The sequence below is a fragment of the Rattus norvegicus genome, chromosome 5 (assembly GCF_036323735.1).
Source record: "Rattus norvegicus strain BN/NHsdMcwi chromosome 5, GRCr8, whole genome shotgun sequence".
NCBI lineage: Eukaryota > Metazoa > Chordata > Mammalia > Rodentia > Muridae > Rattus > Rattus norvegicus.
Genome location: NC_086023.1, coordinates 78,397,664 through 78,416,910, shown reverse-complemented (window position 1 = coordinate 78,416,910; position 19,247 = coordinate 78,397,664). Strand labels below are relative to the sequence as shown.

Below are 19,247 nucleotides of genomic sequence, written 5' to 3'. Positions count from 1 at the left end.
GAGGCCTGGAGTTCGATTCTTAGCACTCACATTAGACATTTTATACCTTTCTGTAACTGGCATTTGTGAGCATACAGTTATTTGCACATGCCTTACTTTTATACTTTATGACTCTTGTTAGCCATTTATATATTTCTCTGAATTTTGTTTCTATTCTGTACCTAGTTATTTTTTTATATTTATGTTTTGTTTATTGGGATGATTTTATATATTATATATATATAATATATAACATGTAGTGTCAGTGTTTTCTCTCAGTTCACTATTTGATTATTAATTTGCATAATCTCTTGTAAATTACTTTTTTCCTTTGCTTCTTAATAATGTTTGTTGTTTCTTCTTTTTTTTCTTTTCTTTTCTTTTCTTTTTTTTTTTTGGAGCTGGGGACCGAACCCAGGGCCTTGCGCTTGCTAGGCAAGCGCTCTACCACTGAGCTAAATCCCCAACCCCGTTGTTTCTTCTTTATTGGGCACTCTTTCCTGTTTCAGTAGATTTGACACCTCCTATAAAATATTTACTAGTATTAAAAATTAGGGAACATAAATTCTATATCTTTTTGCAAACCTCAGCAAATCACTTGTACATGCCTAACTCTCTGGATAGTAATAACCTTTCCATTAGTGTAGTTTTGATCAAAATAGCATTGTAAATATGAATCCACATAATAAAATTAAAGAATTAAATGGATTATATAAACATATACACTATTTTGGTGGGTTCTTTTTAGACAGTGTTTTAAACATTATGTTGTAATTCAGTGTATTATCTTTTTAAGTGGCTAGAGAACCTGAGACTCATGAAGGTTGAATGACTTGCTTAGAGCCATGGTATCTTTGTTAATAAATACATCATTACTTAATTTCTGGTAGTAGAAGGGATTGATCCTGGCACCTTGTTCGTGTTAAGCTACTAGTGAGGTGCACTACCAGCCCTCAGATTTTGTTTAACTGTTGTCTGAATTGGGATATGCTAATTTTACAGTTAAGTGAGGTCAGAAGAAATTAGAATTAGTCTGTCATCTGGTTTCCATATTGATTGATTACTTAAAGACCTTTAGAAATAAGACCCTTTAGTTAGTGTTTGTATGGTTAATTCCTGAGTATCTTGCATTTCTGCTCTTCAGGATGCAATGGACAGTGCTCGGCTCAGTGCTGCCAAATCCTCCCCCATGATGGAGACAATCAACATGGTGAGTTCCAAACACAACTGAAAATATGGTTCTCCAAAGACCTAATGCTGTGTACCATGACACAAACCTAAGGGGATTTATTGATAAAATACTATGACCGCAATTGTTTCTTTCAAAATTCTTAAGTATTTGACCAGCATACAAAAATTTTGCTTATTTATAGACATTTTTCTTAACTACTAATAAAAGTAAATTGTCTGAATAGCAAAATTTGTCAAATTTCATGTTACATGGAAAACTGCATATTAGGAGATCTATCTGTAGCTTGTATCTATTTTTGGTCAGGTTCAGTGATGTGTTATTTACTTTATCATCATTAATTATTTTTATTATTATCATTGTCGTTGTCATTGCTCTCTTGCCTACCTCTGTTGGAGAAATGTCTTTGGAAAAGAAAGGTGTAAGATGAGAGGCATTTTAATGAGATAGACAGCATAGAAGGTGGACAGGAGCTGAGCGATAGTGGTGTGCTACAGGTGTTAGAAATGTGGAGTGAAGAGGTCGTGGCACCGGGAGGCTCTGAGAACCTTGGCAGAGTCACCTTCTGGGCATTTCCTGTAGTGATTATTAAGAGCTTGCAAGCTACCAGAAACTGATTGCTAAGCAGATGATAAATGGGACAAAAGTCAGGTTTTAGTGTCTACTGGGGACTGCTGCCAATATTCTAAGAATCTTATGTTTTAGTTTTATTATTGGAGCAAATGAGAGGAATATTTAGCAAGCATCATTTATTTAGAAATATTTATAAGTAATGAAGTGTGTGCTTGTATTTTAAAAAATATAACAAGCTATGATAAATCATCTAAGAATCTGACTTATTTGTGGTCTAGTAGGCTAGCCCCAGTATGGAAGGTCAGTTGTAATCTAGGCATTTTACATTTGATATAGATTGATAGAGAGGGATTGAAGAGAGGTAATCATTTATTTCCTTTTAGTAAATTCATGCTTTTCATTATTTTGTGTTTCAATTTAATAGTTGTTTCTAATTTAATGTCAAACCATTAGTGAATTTTCTGTTTGTAGTACTGTAGTAGTTTTAATTTTTCCAGAGCAAAATCAAACCAGCGATTTTTCAACTTAGTATTAAAACTAGTAGGTGCATATTTTGACAGACATAGTTTTTAAGTAAAGATATGGTACTGACTTAATTATCTGCTTAGGCTTACTTTTATATTTACTCTCTTTTCAAAGTGCCTGCAGTATCTCGATGTTTCGGTGCTAGGTGAGCTAGTTCCTAGATTATGTGAGCTGATCAGAAGTGGTGTAGGTCTTGGGACAAAGGTAAGATTTGTGTGTGTGTGTGTGTGTGTGTGTGTGTGTGTGTGTGTGTGTGCGTGTGCGTGTGCGTGTGCGTGTGTGTGTGTATGTGTATGTGTTGGGGGCATGTATGTGTGTGTTTATGCACATGCATGTGGAGGCCAAATGTATCTTTATTTTTACCTTTTTGTGTATCTTTCACTATTGCTTTCCACATTATCTTTTGAGAGTGAGTCTATTGCTGAACCAGGTGCTCACTGACTGCCTAGGCTGGCTGCCAGCGAGCTCAGTGGATCTCGCTCTCCCTGCCCTCAAAGTTCTTAACATTACAGATATGAACCCAGGTTTTTATGTTGATGCTAATGTGATCTTAGGTCCTCATGGTCCTCATCGTAGGTTCTTCACCTACTGAGCCATCTTCCCAGGTCACAGAAGTATATTTTTATAAGAGCAAATATGTGTTTGTGATAATTGTTTTAAACAACAAAAAAATGACCATCATGTTTAAAAATTAATGTTTCTGTAAAACATAATCCACATTAAGTATTTTGTTTCTCTGGTTACATGAGTAACTTAAAATGTGTAACTGATTCGAAAGTATGTATTTATTTAAGATAAGGCCTCTTATAGTTTAGTGTAGTCTCACGCTTACTATGCAGTGAGGATGGCTTTGAACTTTGATACTTCTGCCTATTTTTCCTAGTGCAGTGATTACAAGTATCATGTTGTATACTGTCGTGCTTACATGTTTCAGACTCTGCTTGTCTTGTTTTTGTTTATGGTTACCATGTAAGTGCTCTTGAATTTTCTGTTATTACCAGTTAATGGAGAAGCTCACTTATCTGTTAGAGGAGTAATCATTTTAGATAGTAATTAGAAGTTTTCATGTAAGGTTTAATAGATGTTTGGGTAGAAAAATACCTTTCGTTTGTTTGTTTGAAAATCTTAAAAAGGTCAGATACTCCCTTTATCTGTTTAACTTTTCCTATTGTTAATTTTTTTTTTGTTGTTGTTTTAGACTAAATCTCATGGTGTCCCCACACTGCCTTCTTGCATCATAGTGCTGAGATTGTGCGTGTCACGGGATTCAGCCTTGCCTCCTTTTAGATGAAATAGATAACTCATTTCTTCATCTGAAAAATTAATACTTGAGTTCCAATTAACATATAAATCAGGAGAAAGTTAAAAATGCCAGCACTTTTTACCTTGCAGAGAAAACGGCTGTTTATGTCTGAGTGTTTCCCTCCCATGTGTTTTCCGCATGCATGTCTTCCTCTTTATCTTCTCTAAAGGGTACATGATGCTCTGTTTATAACGGCACATCATTTATTTCAGTCAAATAAGCAGCATCTGATTTTTCAGAATTTAAAGAGCTATTAAATACAGTACCCTTTTTCTCTTTGTACATATAAAAACTGTTTTCTTAGAGATTTCTGGTCATGGAGTTGTTAATGCAGTTGTTTGTAATAACACGTGTTATTTCCAAAGTTATACTTGTCTTCTTTCTTATTCACACTTTAAGTTCTTACTCCTTTTTTTTTTTTTTCTTTTCTTTTTTTCGGAGCTGGGGACCGAACCCAGGGCCTTGAGCTTGCTAGGCAAGCTCTCTACCACTGAGCTAAATCCCCAACCCCAAGTTCTTACTCCTAAAATAATAATGTGTGTAATGATTTTAAAATGTTTTCCTTTTTCTATATTGAATCTCAGAGGGCTATTAGACTGTGTATGTTTTACGTTTAAATTATTGGTGCCTAAAGGAAGTAGTTTGATAGTGCATAGAGACAACAAACTTAGACCTTTGTTTTGGTGACCTTAAAGGGAGGCTGTGCCAGTGTCATCGTGTCTTTAACTACACAGTGTCCCCAGGACCTGACACCTTACTCAGGTGAGTTTTTCATATGTAGGGGGTACTGCTTCATGACTGTGTTTATTTCAGAGGGTTTTTTCTTTGTTTCTTTTTGCTTTTGTTTTTTTGAGACATGGTTTTTCTGTGTAGCTCTGACCGTCCTGCAAACTCTCTGTAGACCAGGCTGGCTTTGATCTCAGAGACCTATCTGCTTTTGCCTTCTGAATGCTGGCATTAAAGGCATGCACTACCACTGCTTGGCTATTTCAAAGTTTTAAAAGGAAAATTACTGGGTCATGTTTGTGTGCTTTGCATCCACTTAACCTCTGACCCAACCATTCTGTAAGCAAACTTTTATTGTCTCACAGTTAAGTTTGTCAGTAGCATAAGGATATAAAAGTATCTTTCATTCTGCAGAACTTTTTAATTGTTCAAAGCTAATTTTACATGAGTGCTTTTTTTTCTTCCTCGTCTAGATAGGCTTCTAGGTGAGATTCTATATCTACCTCTCATTTTTGTACCTTTTTTACGATATTCTGGACAGAAGTTAATTTTTAGTTTTGAATGAAATGAGATTAAGAAAGTAGGTAGTACACATAATATTTAAAAGACCTAAACTTCTATGTAGTAAACCTGATTAACAATATTTAGCCAACCATATAATTGACTGTTTTTATTATTTCTGTAGGTAAACTTATGAGTGCTTTGCTTAGTGGTCTGACAGATCGGAACAGTGTAATTCAGAAATCCTGTGCATTTGCCATGGGCCATTTAGTTCGGGTGAGTTGACTTTCATTCAGTTAAGCACAAGTCTGGTAATTCTATAGAGAAGTGATGAGAAGTGTTTGTTTTCAGACTTCACGGGATAGCAGCACTGAAAAACTGCTACAGAAGCTCACTGCCTGGTACATGGAGAAGGAAGGTACTTTTGTTAGTCATTCTAAATCTAGATATTAGCCAAATAAGCTGTATACTGTTTTGGTGGAAACATTTAAATTGCTTTATCTAGCTTACTTACCCTGAAAAATAGTTAAATAACAAAATTTTGGTTTCTTTTCTTTAGAACCTATCTATAAGACCTCTTGTGCTTTGACAATTCATGCAATTGGAAGATACAGCCCTGATGTATTGAAGAACCATGCTAAAGAAGTTCTGCCCTTAGCATTTTTAGGCATGCATGAAATTGCTGATGAGGAGAAATCCGAAAAAGAAGAGTGTAATATGTGGACTGAAGTGTGGCAGGAAAATGTACCTGGTTAGTAAATGATGGTTGCAAAATAAACGTGTTTCCTATGAATACAGCTGGAATTTTTGACTCACATTGTCTGATCATAACTCTCCCAAGAAGTTCAGCAACATATATCACATTTTGAGCACATCCTGATTTATTTCTAAGTTTGCAAAGTGCCACTCAGAGCTCTTCTCTTTGACTTGCTACTTTCTGTGTGAGAGAGAATATAAACAGTATAAAGCAAGGGAGGGCTTTGTGTAGGTTAGCGGAGTGTAATGTGATCTTGTGTTGCCTTAGGGTGTTACTGTAGAGTTGTGTTTTAACCTCGATACACATTGTGATGATGACCTTTTAGAGTAACATTCCTGGCAGTGTGTCCAAGCTCATGAATTCCTACTGTTAAAGAAGCCATACTACCCACTGTCTCTCCAGTTAGCAGGTGATATGCTTTATCAGCTGACAGTCACTGCTTTAAATGAATGACACTGACTTACTCACAGTTAAAAATTATCTTTTAAAAATTTTCTTGTCACTTAAGTGTTACAACTTCTCTTTTTCTTTTTAAATGTAGGTTCCTTTGGAGGTATTCGATTGTACCTGCAGGAATTGATTACTATTACCCAGAAGGCTTTACAATCACAGTCTTGGAAAATGAAAGCCCAGGGTGCAATTGCTATGGCATCAATTGCAAAACAAACAAGCTCTCTTGTACCTCCTTATCTGGGGATGATACTGAGTGCATTGGTACAAGGCCTGGCTGGAAGAACATGGGCAGGAAAGGTAAAGGAATTCATGCTAAAGAATTGGGACTGGATCTTCCTGTAGAATAGGAATCTGATTTTATGTGACTTTGGATTATTTTTGCAGCTAAATTTTCTAGCTAGAGGAAGACTGCCTCATTATCTATGGAATTTTATTTCAAAGTATGCCCCATATGTTCTTGATCTTGAATAAAGCATAGTAATACTGGAGATTGATATATTTTTACATATTGAGCTTTACAAGTTACCTCTTAAACGGTTACCATTTTGTGCCCACTGACCTTCAGTAGAGCCAGAACTGGTTATATGTGAAACTGAGTGCACTGAACTGCTTTGGATCCTGACATCTTTGAGAGTTGGGAACTCTCAAGGGCTATAGAGAAGTGTGTATAGTGAGCATTCTATGGAGCATACATTCTATGGGGCAGTGTATGTACTCTGTTTCATAAAGGCCACTATTGGCCACCATAGTATTGTGGACATAGTACTGAATAGCCTGTAATCTTGATTACTAGTTCTTGGGCCTTTATGAATTAGAGATTCATGTGCACAGTGCATTAAAGGTGAGATAAATGTTACTTTTGTTGTTATGAGAATGTAACGTGTGGGTTTAATAGTTTTCTTTCATCTTTAATGTATCAGGAAGAACTATTGAAAGCCATTGCCTGTGTAGTGACGGCTTCCAGGTAAATCTTCTTTTAATGAACGTATCATTTCCTAAAATGAAACTTAAAGTTGTAGCTTTCCTAACTACGCTGATGTTTTTGGTTGAATCCTATAGTACAGAGTTGGAAAAGTCTGTGCCCAATCAACCCACCACAAATGAAATTCTTCAGGCTGTCCTGAAGGAGTGTTGCAAAGAGAATCTGAAATATAAGATTGTTGCAATCAGCTGTGCAGCTGATGTTCTGAAAGCCACCAAAGAAGACAGGTTCCAGGAGTTTTCGGACATTGTCATGCCCCTCATCAAGAAGGTAATGGCTGCCCATGTCATCTCTCAGCTTTTCATCCATCCTGGCTGTATGTTTTGTTAGGTGGGACAAGGTTAGCTGCAAAATAGCAGAAAAATCCCAAAGTATTAAGGCTTCAAACAAGATGGAAGTTTGTTTCTCACTTGCTAGATGGAAGCCCCATAAATTCTTGAGGGATCCCCTTCTTATACATTACTCTCACGCTCTGTGGTTTATCTGGGTCCCAGGAGATGACAGAATAGATGAAGTACGGTCATAGTGAGCTCATAATTTCTCTCAAGAAAAGTTTTGTAAATGGAAACATCATGTTGATTCATGTTCCACCAGCCAGCACTTCATCACATAGCCCCCATTGGCAGCAGCTGAGGTTGGAAAGGTAATTTTCCATGTGAACATCCAGTCTCTGCCTGTTGGAGGAGGACGAGAGTACCTATGTAGTGAGCAGCTTCTACCTTTCCCTTGCTAGCGTGTGCACGTGCCAAGTAGTTATTCAGTATGAACGCAAGGAATACTGTGTGTTGTATAGTTCACCTCTGCATTGTCCTGGGGAAATTTTTGGTTAGAAAAAAGATGACCTGCTTAATTTGGAAACCAATGTTTCAAAAAAAAAATTTTTTTTTTTTAATAAATTGGGCATCATAAGGAAAGAAGGATGTCATTGGTTTCTTTACTTGTTTTGGTTTTCTGAGACAGACTCGTTTATTTTACTGTAGTGCTAGCTGTCCTGGAACCCACTATGTGGTTATGTATACCAGGCTGGCCTCAAACGCACAGAGATCCATCTGCCTCTGCATCCCAAATGCTGGGATTAAAGACATGTGCCACCATGCCTATTTATTTTTAAAGCATGAAATATTTTAAACATTCTTATGTCTTATGTTGCCCCTATTTCATATATTTGTTTTCTTTCAGTAATAAGGCTGCCTTGGTTATTTCTCTAATAATGTGTGGGTCTTGGAGGCATATTTTAAGTGGATTATATTGCCTATAAATTGATTGGTCTTTTTACCAGTTTATCAAGTTTGTGTGTTTGAAACATTGCCAAGTTCTTTCCATCTTTAATTCTCCTGCTCCAAATGCAGGTCTTTTTAGGTTATACTCAACATACTACATATATAGTATTTTCAGATACAAATTGTTTAAAAGTATTTCTCAAATTTATTCGATATGTATAATTTTAATACAAATGGAGAACTCCCGGTAGAGAGCTCAGCATTTAGTTCTTGGTCAATATCTCCTGTTCTACACTCTGTTTTAATAGTATAACTGTAGCTTTAAAGAATTTCCTTCCCTCTCTTCTCCTCCCCCTCTTCTCCCTCCTCCTTTCTTCCTCTCCTCCCCTCCCCCTCACCTTCCCCCCACTCCCCTCTTCTTCCCTCTCCTCTGATATATCTTAGAACTCACTTGAAAGCATGGGAGTTCGTACAACCAAAGCTGAAGACGAAAATGAGAAGGAAAGAGAGCTGCAGCTGGAGTCTCTGCTGGGCGCCTTCGAGAGCCTGGGAAAAGCATGGCCTAGGAACCCAGACACCCAACGTAAGCACTGGAACACACATTTATACAAGTGCTGTAGCCAGGAGTCACTTAGTAAGAACATAGTTTTTTTTTTTTCTGTGTGGCATAGTAATATCCCTTAGGTAGTCTGAATATTAACAGTGAGAATTTTTACTCTTTCATCAGCAAATAAGAACCTGGATCACTGTATTACTAGGGATAGAATAAGAAAGAGAGATGGCTTAGCACTTAGGCATACTCATTGGCTTCTCTCCAGAGAACCTGATAAGTTTGATTCCCAGTACCCACATATGTCATCCAAGGGCACTGGGCACCCATGTGATGCACAGATACACATGCAGGCAAAACACTCATACACAAAAGAAATAAGATAAAAATAAAATAAATCTTTAAAACAAAAGTATCAAGAACTGGATGGCTTTAAATAACAAGAATTTCCCCCCACCTCCCAATTCTGGTGAGTAGAAGTCTAAGATCAAGTTGTTGGTGGGGTTGGTGTCTTCTGAGATTTCTCTCTTTAGCTTCTGAGTGCTTGCCTTTCCTGTCTTCACATGGCCTCCCTCTGTGTTGCTGTGTCCTGATCTCTTATAAGGGGGTCCCATATGAGTCTTTTAAATAAGTATATCTTCTAGTACAGCACACTAATGTTGGTTGTACAGTTGGATGCATAACAACCACAAAGTACTTTATGTAGATAATTTGACTGTAGGTAGAGGGAATAACACTCGAAATGTATATAAGAAATACTCAAGTTAATAAAAAAAAAAGTTTTGTTAACTTTGAATTCGTAGCTATTCTCTGATAAACTCACAATAAATATTAAGAGTTCCTTCCTTCTAAAGTCGCCTGCCTTGCCGTCATGTCTTCAGTAAGCAAGTGATAGCTGTTTTATTGAGAAACTCATGACAGAGATTTTCAGAATTAAACATATATTTACAGAAAATTGAATAGTAAGCCATGATTATTAGTTCAAGTTATAGTTACAACCTATTGACAAGGCCATTACATTTAAACAGGTGCTATTTAAGTTTGTCTTGTTCTGGGAACTATACTCTGTCCCAATGACAGTCTTTGTGTTAATTATTTGTAAACTCAGGCATAACATTTTCTTTGAGCCTATCATTCTTTGTTTAACATATGAAGAATTTCCTAAAGAAACTATCACTTTGTGAGTAGTATTATGGATTATAGTAGAAGTTGGATTGCTTGATACCATTAGCATGAATGACTGTTGCTTAATAGCCAGAGAAAGTTGAAAAAGGGAATTCCATAGGAAAGATAGCATTCCACGCGAAGAGTTTTAACACAAGACATGGAAAATGTACGTTAGTTTACCAGACACTGAGTAGAGCCAAGGGTGTTCTCTAAGAATGTCAGCGTTGCATACGAGCTTCTCACACTTCATAGTGTCAGCGGGAATTCCTGGGTTTTGTCTTTTTAAATTAGAGAAACAAATTACAAGCCGATAGGGGTAGAATTTTTACCCCTTCCTCTCATGTTTTATATTTTAACCTTATTAAATTTTATAGTAGATATCCAATTTATGACCTGCCCTTTGGCCGTGTGCCAGCAGGGTAGCTATGAATGTGGCCTGACATGTTGAAGTGACCGAAGTTTGGAAAGCCCTGTTCAAAGCATTTAAAATCAACTTCTATTTTTTATTTTTGTTGAGTTTATTCTCCTATCAGTATATTAATTGTATAATGATGGTGACAATTGTGATCAGACTAGCTTACGATAAAAGACAACTGACCATTGATAAACCCACAGTTGGAAGAGTATTTAAGGGTACTTAAGGGTTCCAGACCTTTTGGTTTTATTAAGGGAATTTACAAGGGAAGGGGAGTGTAGCTAAGCTATTGTCTCTATTTTATGGAGGGCAAAATGCCTTAAGATCAAATCATTAGAATACATTCGTGTGTGTGTGTGTGTGTGTGTGTGTGTGTGTGTGTTAATGTTAATGGCTTAGGGAAAATTCCATGTCTTTAGTTAAATTGCCCTCACATTACTCCACTTTAGTCTTTGTCTAATGCTACTTTCTGTTTTTTTCTCCATCCTTTGTTATCTTACATATTTCTTCCTCTTTCCCACTTGGTCATCTGCCTAGGTTGTTATCGTCAGGAGATGTGCAAACTGATGTGTGAGCGGCTAAGACTCAGCACATGGAAAGTGCAACTAGGTGTCCTCCAGTCAATGAACGCCTTTTTTCAGGGGTAATGTGCTTCATGATTCAGGTTTTTATTTTATCTCCCTATTGAATGGATTCCTTAACCTTTACACATTCTTCTTTCAAAACAGAAAAGATTCTTTTCTCATACAGTATATCCTAATTATAGTTTATTCTCCTTCTACTCCTCCCCGTTTCTCCCCACTTTCCCTCTCCTCTTATCCACTCCGTTTATGTCTCCCATAAAGCTCTCTTTAGGCTTCTAAGAGATAACAACCAAACATGACAAAATAAAATACAATAAGATGAAACAAAAACCATCACAGCAACCCAGTGGGAAGAAAAGAGTCCCAGGAGCCATCACAAGAGTCAGAGAGCCACTCGCTCTCCTAGTCAGGAACCCCATAGAATTTTAAGCTAGTAACTGTAAACTATACGCAGTGGACAAGCTGTAGAGCCATAAAGCCCTGTGCTTAGTGTTCCAGTCTCCGTGAGCTCATATGGCTCTTACTTGAAGTTGGTGTCCTCCTCCCTTCTTGCTCTTAACAGTTTTTCTACCTCTGCTTCCTAGGAATTTCCTGAGCTCTAAGGGGAGGGATTTGATGGAGACCTCCCATTTAGACTCTTTCCCCACATTGTCTGGCTGTGGGTCTCTGCATCTGTTCCCATCTGCTTCTGGTGGAAGCCTCTCTGTTGATGACTAGATAAGGCACTGATCCATGAGTATAACAAAATATCACTAGGAGTCATACTATTGATACTTTGATACTTTTTATTTTCTTCTTAGACCAGTAGTGTTTGGTTTTATGCTAGGTCTCTGGGCTATCTAGTCTCTTTGTTCTTGGTTACCCAAGCAGTGTTGGATATGGGTTCCTTCTTATGGAGTGATACATAAGTCAAATCAGACATTGGATGGATTCTCCCACAAGTTCTGTGCCACCATTGCCCTAACATATTTTGCAGGGAGGACAGATTTTAGATCAAACGTTTTATGGCTAGGTTGTTGACATTTCTATTTTGGTAGATTGCTGTGTACCTTCCCACACCAAAGAGACAAGAACGTAAGGGTGAAGGCTTCATGTAGGCACCAGCTCATCTTCACCATGTTAATGAGTTGTGTGGATGTTGTCCTCTGCATTGGGGCCCTGATTTTAGTTTGCAGAGAGCCACCCTTTGTCTTAACAGCAACTTGGGTAGTTTGGGGATTTCCATGGGATCCCCTTGACCAACAGCTCAATTGAATACAACCCAGTCCTGCTACTGGGATCCTTGCCTGGCAACAAGAGATGACCAGCTGAGACTCTATCCCATTACTAGGAGTCCTCATTACGATCACCTCCATAAATTCCAGGTTTCCACTGCACTAGGTTTTTACATCACCGTATGAATGCCTACCGGTTTCAGCCATTTCTCCCCATATTTTCCTCTATCTCCCCCACACCTTGCCTTTCCCTGCCTGCTCCCATCCTTATTCTCTCCCAATCTGCCTGTAAATCCAATTTTCCCCTCCCAGGGAGATCCATGCATCTCCTCAGACTTCTCTTTACCTAACCTCTCTGAGTCTATGGATTGTAGCTTGGTTATCATTTACTTAATGGTTAATATCCACTTATAAATGAGTATATATAAAATTTATCTTTTTGGATATAGGCTACCTTATTCAGAATGATTTCCTAATTTCATCCATTTGCCTTCAAACTTCATGATGTCATTTTTTTTAAACAGCTGAGTAAGACTCCAATGTGTAAATATACACATTCTTATGATCAGTTTAGCTATTACAAGTGTCTCAGATAACATGGTAAGATGTCATGTACAGATAGAAGTTATGTTAGGCAGGATTTAAATGGTTAAGAGTCGCATTATACATCACTTTCACACTTACAGGTTAATGCTTCTGGAAGAAGAGCATGCAGATCCTGAAGCTCTGGCTGAGATTCTTCTTGAAACTTGTCAGTCAATTACGTATTCTTTAGGTGAGCAAGTAACAAGAACTTGAGTGATTTGTTGTTGTTGTGGCTGTTGTTTATTTTGTTCTTGGTGTTTATGATCAGGCACAGTCCCTCATGCGGCCACTCTACCACTGAGCTGCACCCTCACCCCTTTTTATTCTGAGTTAGGTCTCGTTGTGTTACCTGGGCTGAGATTCACTTTATGGCCCCAGTCACCAAGGTAACTAGGATTATAGCTTGTGTCCCGATACTTGGCTTAAATAACCCTGATTTTAAAACTAAGGAGCTGAGTCTCAGGATCTAGACTTGTGGAACAACTACTGACTGTTCTGTTTATGTGCCACATGTCCCCCAGCAGGGGCATGTTATCTAGAATTACAGTAGACTTTTAGATTGTACCTTTACTTTATGTCAGTTTTAAACACTAGTTCCTAGTTTATAAAATAGTTGTTAAAATAGGTTAGGTAGTACGTATATATACTTTATGTTTTTCCTGGGATGTTTAAAAGTGTATTACTTACAACTTGTCCCTTTATTACTAAATTCTTCAGTGTATATTCCTTTTTATAACATCATTATGGTATCAGATTTATACAGTTTTGCATGGATGCAATGTTTTATTGTTTTTTTCCCTCATTCATACTTTAATTTCTTCAATAATTTTTTGTAGGATCTCATATTCCTTATTACTCTCCATTAAAACATTACAGTCAAGGATCACATATAAAATATTATATCTTTTAGTCTCTTCATCTGGTACACTTCTTCAGCTTCTTGTTCTCTTATATTACACTCATGATTTTGCAGGATAAAGTCTTTCCCTCTCTCCTTTTTGGAAAAAATAATACAGTTCTCATTTGCTCTTTGTCTGACATTTCCTCAGGCTTGGATCTGGCTTATGAATTCTGATGCTAATGATAACAATTTTTCTTACATCAAGAGGCATGCCATGTCCACAGCTCTGACTTTCAAAGATAATTTTGTTTACCTAATTCAAGGTACCATGGTTTTTCTCTATAGTATTGTTCTTACTTTTTTTTTTTAATATCTAATAGGTAGTGCTTGAAAACATGCTATTGCTACCTGCCTTACCTCCAGGAACAGGCTGCACTACCAGCTCCCACCCAGAGTCCTTTGAACCCATGGATAAAAAACACAGACACACACAGTTGTTCAGTTTCGACTTGCCTTTGACACAATTGCTGGGTGCTACTTATCTCCCACCTGGAAAAGCACGCCCTTATCAATACTCTGAGCTCCTCTCCACCTGCCCAAACTTTAGCTGCTCAGTTATATCTAATCCCACCTAAACATCCCCAACTGCCCACTTGTAGGATCAGCCTGTGGCCATACAGTCTGAGGTCTAACATGGCTGGTTCCCTTTTTCCCCTCTCTCCTCGCATGTCTCTTTGCCTGTGGGGAACTGGAAATCCTGCCTATTCTTTCCATCCAGCAATTGGCCCATGGCTTCTTTACTGACAAGTAGACTATAGAGAACTAAAATCATTAAATTTTAATTTCAATCAATTCAACCAATTGGGGAACAGGACCTTAGCATCAGAACCACCCCTACAACATACTTTAAGATTATTCAAATAATCTCTTCGAAATTGTAACTGTTAAACAGTCCATAAAAATACAAAATAAGGCCATGTAAATGTACTTCTCTCCAAGGTGTTTGCTTTAGATTTTTACATACATTTGTGATTCTTCTATGAGCCAATTTAACATTAACCATTTAGTAGCTGGCATTTTATTTTGAACAAGATTATTCTCTTTTTCTTTATTTATGCATCATTAACTGGTATTAGTTCATACCCCCTAACCTCTTAATGCTTTGTAATTAATTATTTTTAGGATTTATTTTTAATTATGTATATGTACAAATAAGTACTACTGTCCACAGAGGCCAGAGGTGTTAGGCCCTCCTAGAACTGAAGTTACATGCAGTTGTGAGCTGCCAATGTGAGTGCTGAGACTCGAACTCTTGGCCTCTGCAAGAGGATTATATGCTGAGCCATCTCTCCAGCCCCTGATTATTTTTATTAATTAGTTAATTGTTTAGGTGACCCAGGTAGGGTTAATGAAAGTCTTTTAAAGCTGAATGCCCTGTCCTTTTGATGGGTCACTATTGGTTTTTGTAATACATCTTCCCCGCTGTGGACTAGGATGCATATTAGTTTTTGTTTGACAGTTGATCAAAAAATTCGATGCCTTTTGTAAAACAGTGTGAATCAACGCAAAATTTGTTTTATTTGTAATTTTTGGAAATAGCTTGCATTTCTAGATATAGAATAGAAAGCTAACAAAATTGTCTTTTTAGGTTTGAAGGTGTCCCTAGATGATATTCTTCAGTGAAATGAGGAGGATCATGAAGATCCAAGATTGGTCTTAGGTGTGACATGATGATGACTGTGCGTTTGGGATAATACTTTTAAATCCCTCACATCTAAGATGGGTCTTTTAAATATTACCACTTAGGATTAATGGATGGCTATCTACAGCGCCTCAAAATAGTGTGTGTGGACATACAGCATAACTTAAGTATTTGATAATAGTTATTGAATAGACCTTGACTTCAAGAATGAATCCATAAGAGTTTTAACTTTTTATCTTTCAGTAACATTAATTTAATTTTGGAAGTTCTCTTTTTACAACATACTCTTGAATTGCATATTTTTCTTCTTAGAAAATAAAACCTACTCGTCTGTGAGAACAGAAGCTTTATCTGTGATAGAATTACTGCTTAAAAAACTTGAAGGTGAGTTCTTCATAACTTTGATTAGAGCACCATAAATCCAAGGTACATCCTGTGAAACACTTCAGAAAATTTTTTCTGTTTTGCGTATATGGTATAAAGTGCATATTAATGTATCTGTACATACAAGTAGACTATAGAGAACTAAAATCATTAAATTTTAATTCCAATCTTGTTCTTTTTGTTTACATATTTCTAATGATTATTAAGCTATATTATCATAAAGTAATAAAGTTTTGTTTCTTTCATGAACTCTGACATACTCTTGGTTAATTACAAGAAGTGGTTGGCAGTGATAGAGTAGACTTGTTTGCATGTAAATAATAGGACACAGCAAGAAGAGGGCCAGGTTATTTTATCAAAGACCCACTTGAGTTTACCATATTTGACAACAGCTTACTTTTAGTCCTGTTTCTTTTCTTTCTCCTTTTTCTTCTTTATGAAACCTTATAAATTTTATGTTGTGTCAATGGTAGAAGAAAAATGGCTTTTTTTCCTCCCAGTGTTAAATATCTGTTACTGGTTTCAGTGAGGGCCCCTTCTGCCTTCACTGCCTTTTCTTTTTCCTATTCTGGTCCATGAGCTAATAGTGAAGATGATGAAACAGTTTACTTCCCACCCTTGTGAATTGGTGTTTGTACTTTTTCCTCTTTCGGCCAGAACCTATCATAGGTTTCTACAAAATGGGCCCTTTAGTCTCAGAGATATCATATGATCTATTTTTTTCTTGTTAAAATAAAAAGGCATAGGCACTTGGCCATATGGTTGAATTCTCAGTTTTCCAGGTAACTTTCTTGAAGCTGGACATGTTGGTACAGGCCTGTAATCCCGGCCTTGAGAGGTAGAGGTAGAAGATCAGGAGTTCAAGGCCAACTTGAACTACATGAAACCCTGCTACAGTTATAGTACTTGCTTGAAGTCACATCACTAGAAAATAAAAGCATTATCAATGGAGTTAAGATTTGCTGTGCTTCCTTGTTTTTAAAACTTTGTAGTATTTATTTGGTTCTTTAGGGCTTTTGTGTAAGAAAGGAGTAATAAAGTGTTAACTATACAATTATAAAACCTTTTAAGGTGCTTCTTTTTATGAGTCTTACTAAATAGCATTCTGTTATGGTTGAAGTGACTATCTTGCTCCTGTGCCTTGATACGTCATTCTTCCCTCTGTGCTTTGGTAGTTTATCTCCCCAATGTCTCAGTCTCACTCATACTAGGGAAAGGGTGGAACTCCCCAACCTGCTTTCAGGCTATTGTCAGAAATTGGGTTTGAGACACCTGACCAACCTGTGATTGTTATATACTGTGCTCTTAATGATAGAGTTGCTGTGTGGTTGTTTGGGGAATAGGATATAGAAAATTTTTATTCTTATTCTATAATGATTTTCTTTGTTTTCTTTCCCTTCAGAAGGTAAACAGTGGGAAAGTTTGACAGCAGAATGCAGAAGACTTTTGATTGAGTCTTTAGCTACTATGGAGACAGACAACAGGCCAGAGCTGCAGGAGAAAGCCTCAGTATTGAAGAAAACACTTGAAAGTCTGGAATGAATGAGGAGGGGAAAAACAAGTGCCATGTTCTTTCGGGATTGAAAATAGTGGTGATTTTTTAAAAACCAAGTGGGGGAAAGTAAAGGTTACTCTGTAGCATGCATCATTCCGTGGCTGAAATAAAAAAAAAAAGCCTTAAATTTTGCTCCTTATTAGCTTTATTTTACTTGTCTTTAAAGTATGTGGGCTAAGTGAACTATTAACTTGGGTTTTTGAAAGGTAGTTGTAAATATGTCTGGCAACCATTGTTGCCAAAAGAACTGAAACTATTATAAATGAAATACAGGGCAAGCAGGATTAAGATTTTAGCACTACATCCATGCTGAACTCGCTGTAGAAAGGGATCCTGTAGGTCACTCGATATGTAACCTTACTTCTTGCACTCCCTAAGATATAGGATTGGGATGGCAAAGCCTCTGAGGCCAGGCGCCAAGGCCACAGACCCAAAGTTTAACATCCTGCCTTGGATATTTTTCTCAGCCTCTTACCAAACCAGTGTTTATCCTGCCCCTATCCTAGAAATTCCCAAAGTGAGGTACATTTTAGGGTGTCATACAACAGTTCTCATTCTAGCGCTAAACTGACTCTTATCACTGGACTCTGAAACTCACATGCTATGCATTTCCTGTGCATAGGTGGTCACTTTTCAGGGAATGGTTTATTCAGCCTGTTTATAGGTTGAGAATATTCGAACTTCATAAAATTCTGATTGCTGTCATGTTACTGGAAAATAAAAGTAGATTGGAGTAAGGTTAGAGCAAGTCTGTCTGTATTTGTGATCATGTATTTTTCCAAAATCTAAAATAGCAGTAAAAATTAGAGATTGCCTTGGTTTAGACCACTTAAAAACCTGGAAACAGTAACTTAACACTTTCTACTGTCATGCATACAGTGTGACTTGGAAGGAAGGATGGGAAGCCTTTTAGTTAACTGTCTGAGATTAAATGCCCTCTCTCAAATTAGCATGATAACATTCAAGTAAACTGTTGTTGCCAGGGTCTTCCCCCTGCTTTCTGCTGCTCCTGTACCTGCTGAAGGGTGCAGGGTTGTTAACTTAAGTTTATGGTAAGCTAAAACCTCTAGCTTGTCTTTTTGGAGCACAAGATTGATTTATATATTCAGTACTATCTCTTTGATGACATCAACACCTGGAATCTTCATGGTCAGTATTTTTGGTCAAAACTCCATGTTTAGTTTGGTAGTCTGCAGACCAGTGTATTTCAAGTATTTTTAACTGTGACTCACAATAAAAATAACATCTGATTCAGAATGTGTGTGTGTCTGTGTGTGTGTGAGTGTTGGTGTATGTATGTGTGAATGTAAAGCCCTTAACTGAACTATTTCATGAAGAAATACTTAGTTGCTAAGTTTGGTACACTTTAATCTCTTTGTGTCTCACTGTTGTAAATGTTCTTCAGACTCACTCGATTCATTTCCTGATTCACAAACTAGGTTGCTATTTAAGTTTGAACAATACTGCCACTGATAACACCTAAACTTCTACTGTATTTGAGACTGTTTCTGACTGAAGCTCTCTACTGAAATGTTCATTGCTCATTTGGTATCATCTTTGCTGATACTGGACTACAGTAGTGAGTTTGTAGAACATCGTGAGTTCTAAAGAATCTGTCGTAGAATTGCATTTAAGAATGGCTTTTGCTCTAGAGAAAAACAAATGGTTTCAAATGTTCTTTAGAAAGATGTGGCCTCTCAGGATATGATGGGTTTTTTTTTTTTTTTTTGGATCAGCATTGAATGCATTAAGGACCTACCTGACTTTCATTTGTAGTGTCCAGGACGCTGCCTTGGCAAGAATGCAATGCAGGTCAGGTATGTTGTTGAAGATGAGAGGGTAAGGGCAAGAATAATGTACTTGGTCTGTAGCAAATGTTGAAATCTCATCCAATATTATGCTTTTTAAATTTTTTTGTTATTTAACATTGGGGATTTCCCTTGGTGCTGAGATGGTGCTAAGACACCTGAACCTTAGTGCTATTGCTTTACATGTCTTTTACTTTCCTGAGCACATTTCTAATTATATACTTAATGCCTTCA

General features: G+C 37.2%; 1 protein-coding gene across 4 annotated transcripts in view; it reads left to right on the top strand.

Moving 5' to 3' along the window:
- The window catches only part of Ecpas (Ecm29 proteasome adaptor and scaffold), a 110,629-nt gene extending 92,167 nt beyond the window's left edge, over positions 1-18,462 (top strand). For all 4 annotated transcript variants that reach the window (XM_056985549.2, XM_056985548.2, XM_056985546.2 and 1 more), the window contains 14 exons: positions 1,124-1,189; positions 2,381-2,470; positions 4,265-4,331; positions 4,981-5,072; positions 5,148-5,214; positions 5,356-5,547; positions 6,095-6,303; positions 6,927-6,970; positions 7,066-7,258; positions 8,653-8,791; positions 10,878-10,983; positions 12,825-12,913; positions 15,579-15,650; positions 17,053-18,462. In XM_056985549.2, the coding sequence (XP_056841529.1) occupies positions 1,124-1,189; positions 2,381-2,470; positions 4,265-4,331; positions 4,981-5,072; positions 5,148-5,214; positions 5,356-5,547; positions 6,095-6,303; positions 6,927-6,970; positions 7,066-7,258; positions 8,653-8,791; positions 10,878-10,983; positions 12,825-12,913; positions 15,579-15,650; positions 17,053-17,192 (1,566 nt within the window). In that variant the 3' untranslated portion in view covers positions 17,193-18,462. The remainder of the gene's footprint in view (positions 1-1,123; positions 1,190-2,380; positions 2,471-4,264; positions 4,332-4,980; positions 5,073-5,147; positions 5,215-5,355; positions 5,548-6,094; positions 6,304-6,926; positions 6,971-7,065; positions 7,259-8,652; positions 8,792-10,877; positions 10,984-12,824; positions 12,914-15,578; positions 15,651-17,052) is intronic.
- Positions 18,463-19,247: the final 785 nt, after the last annotated feature.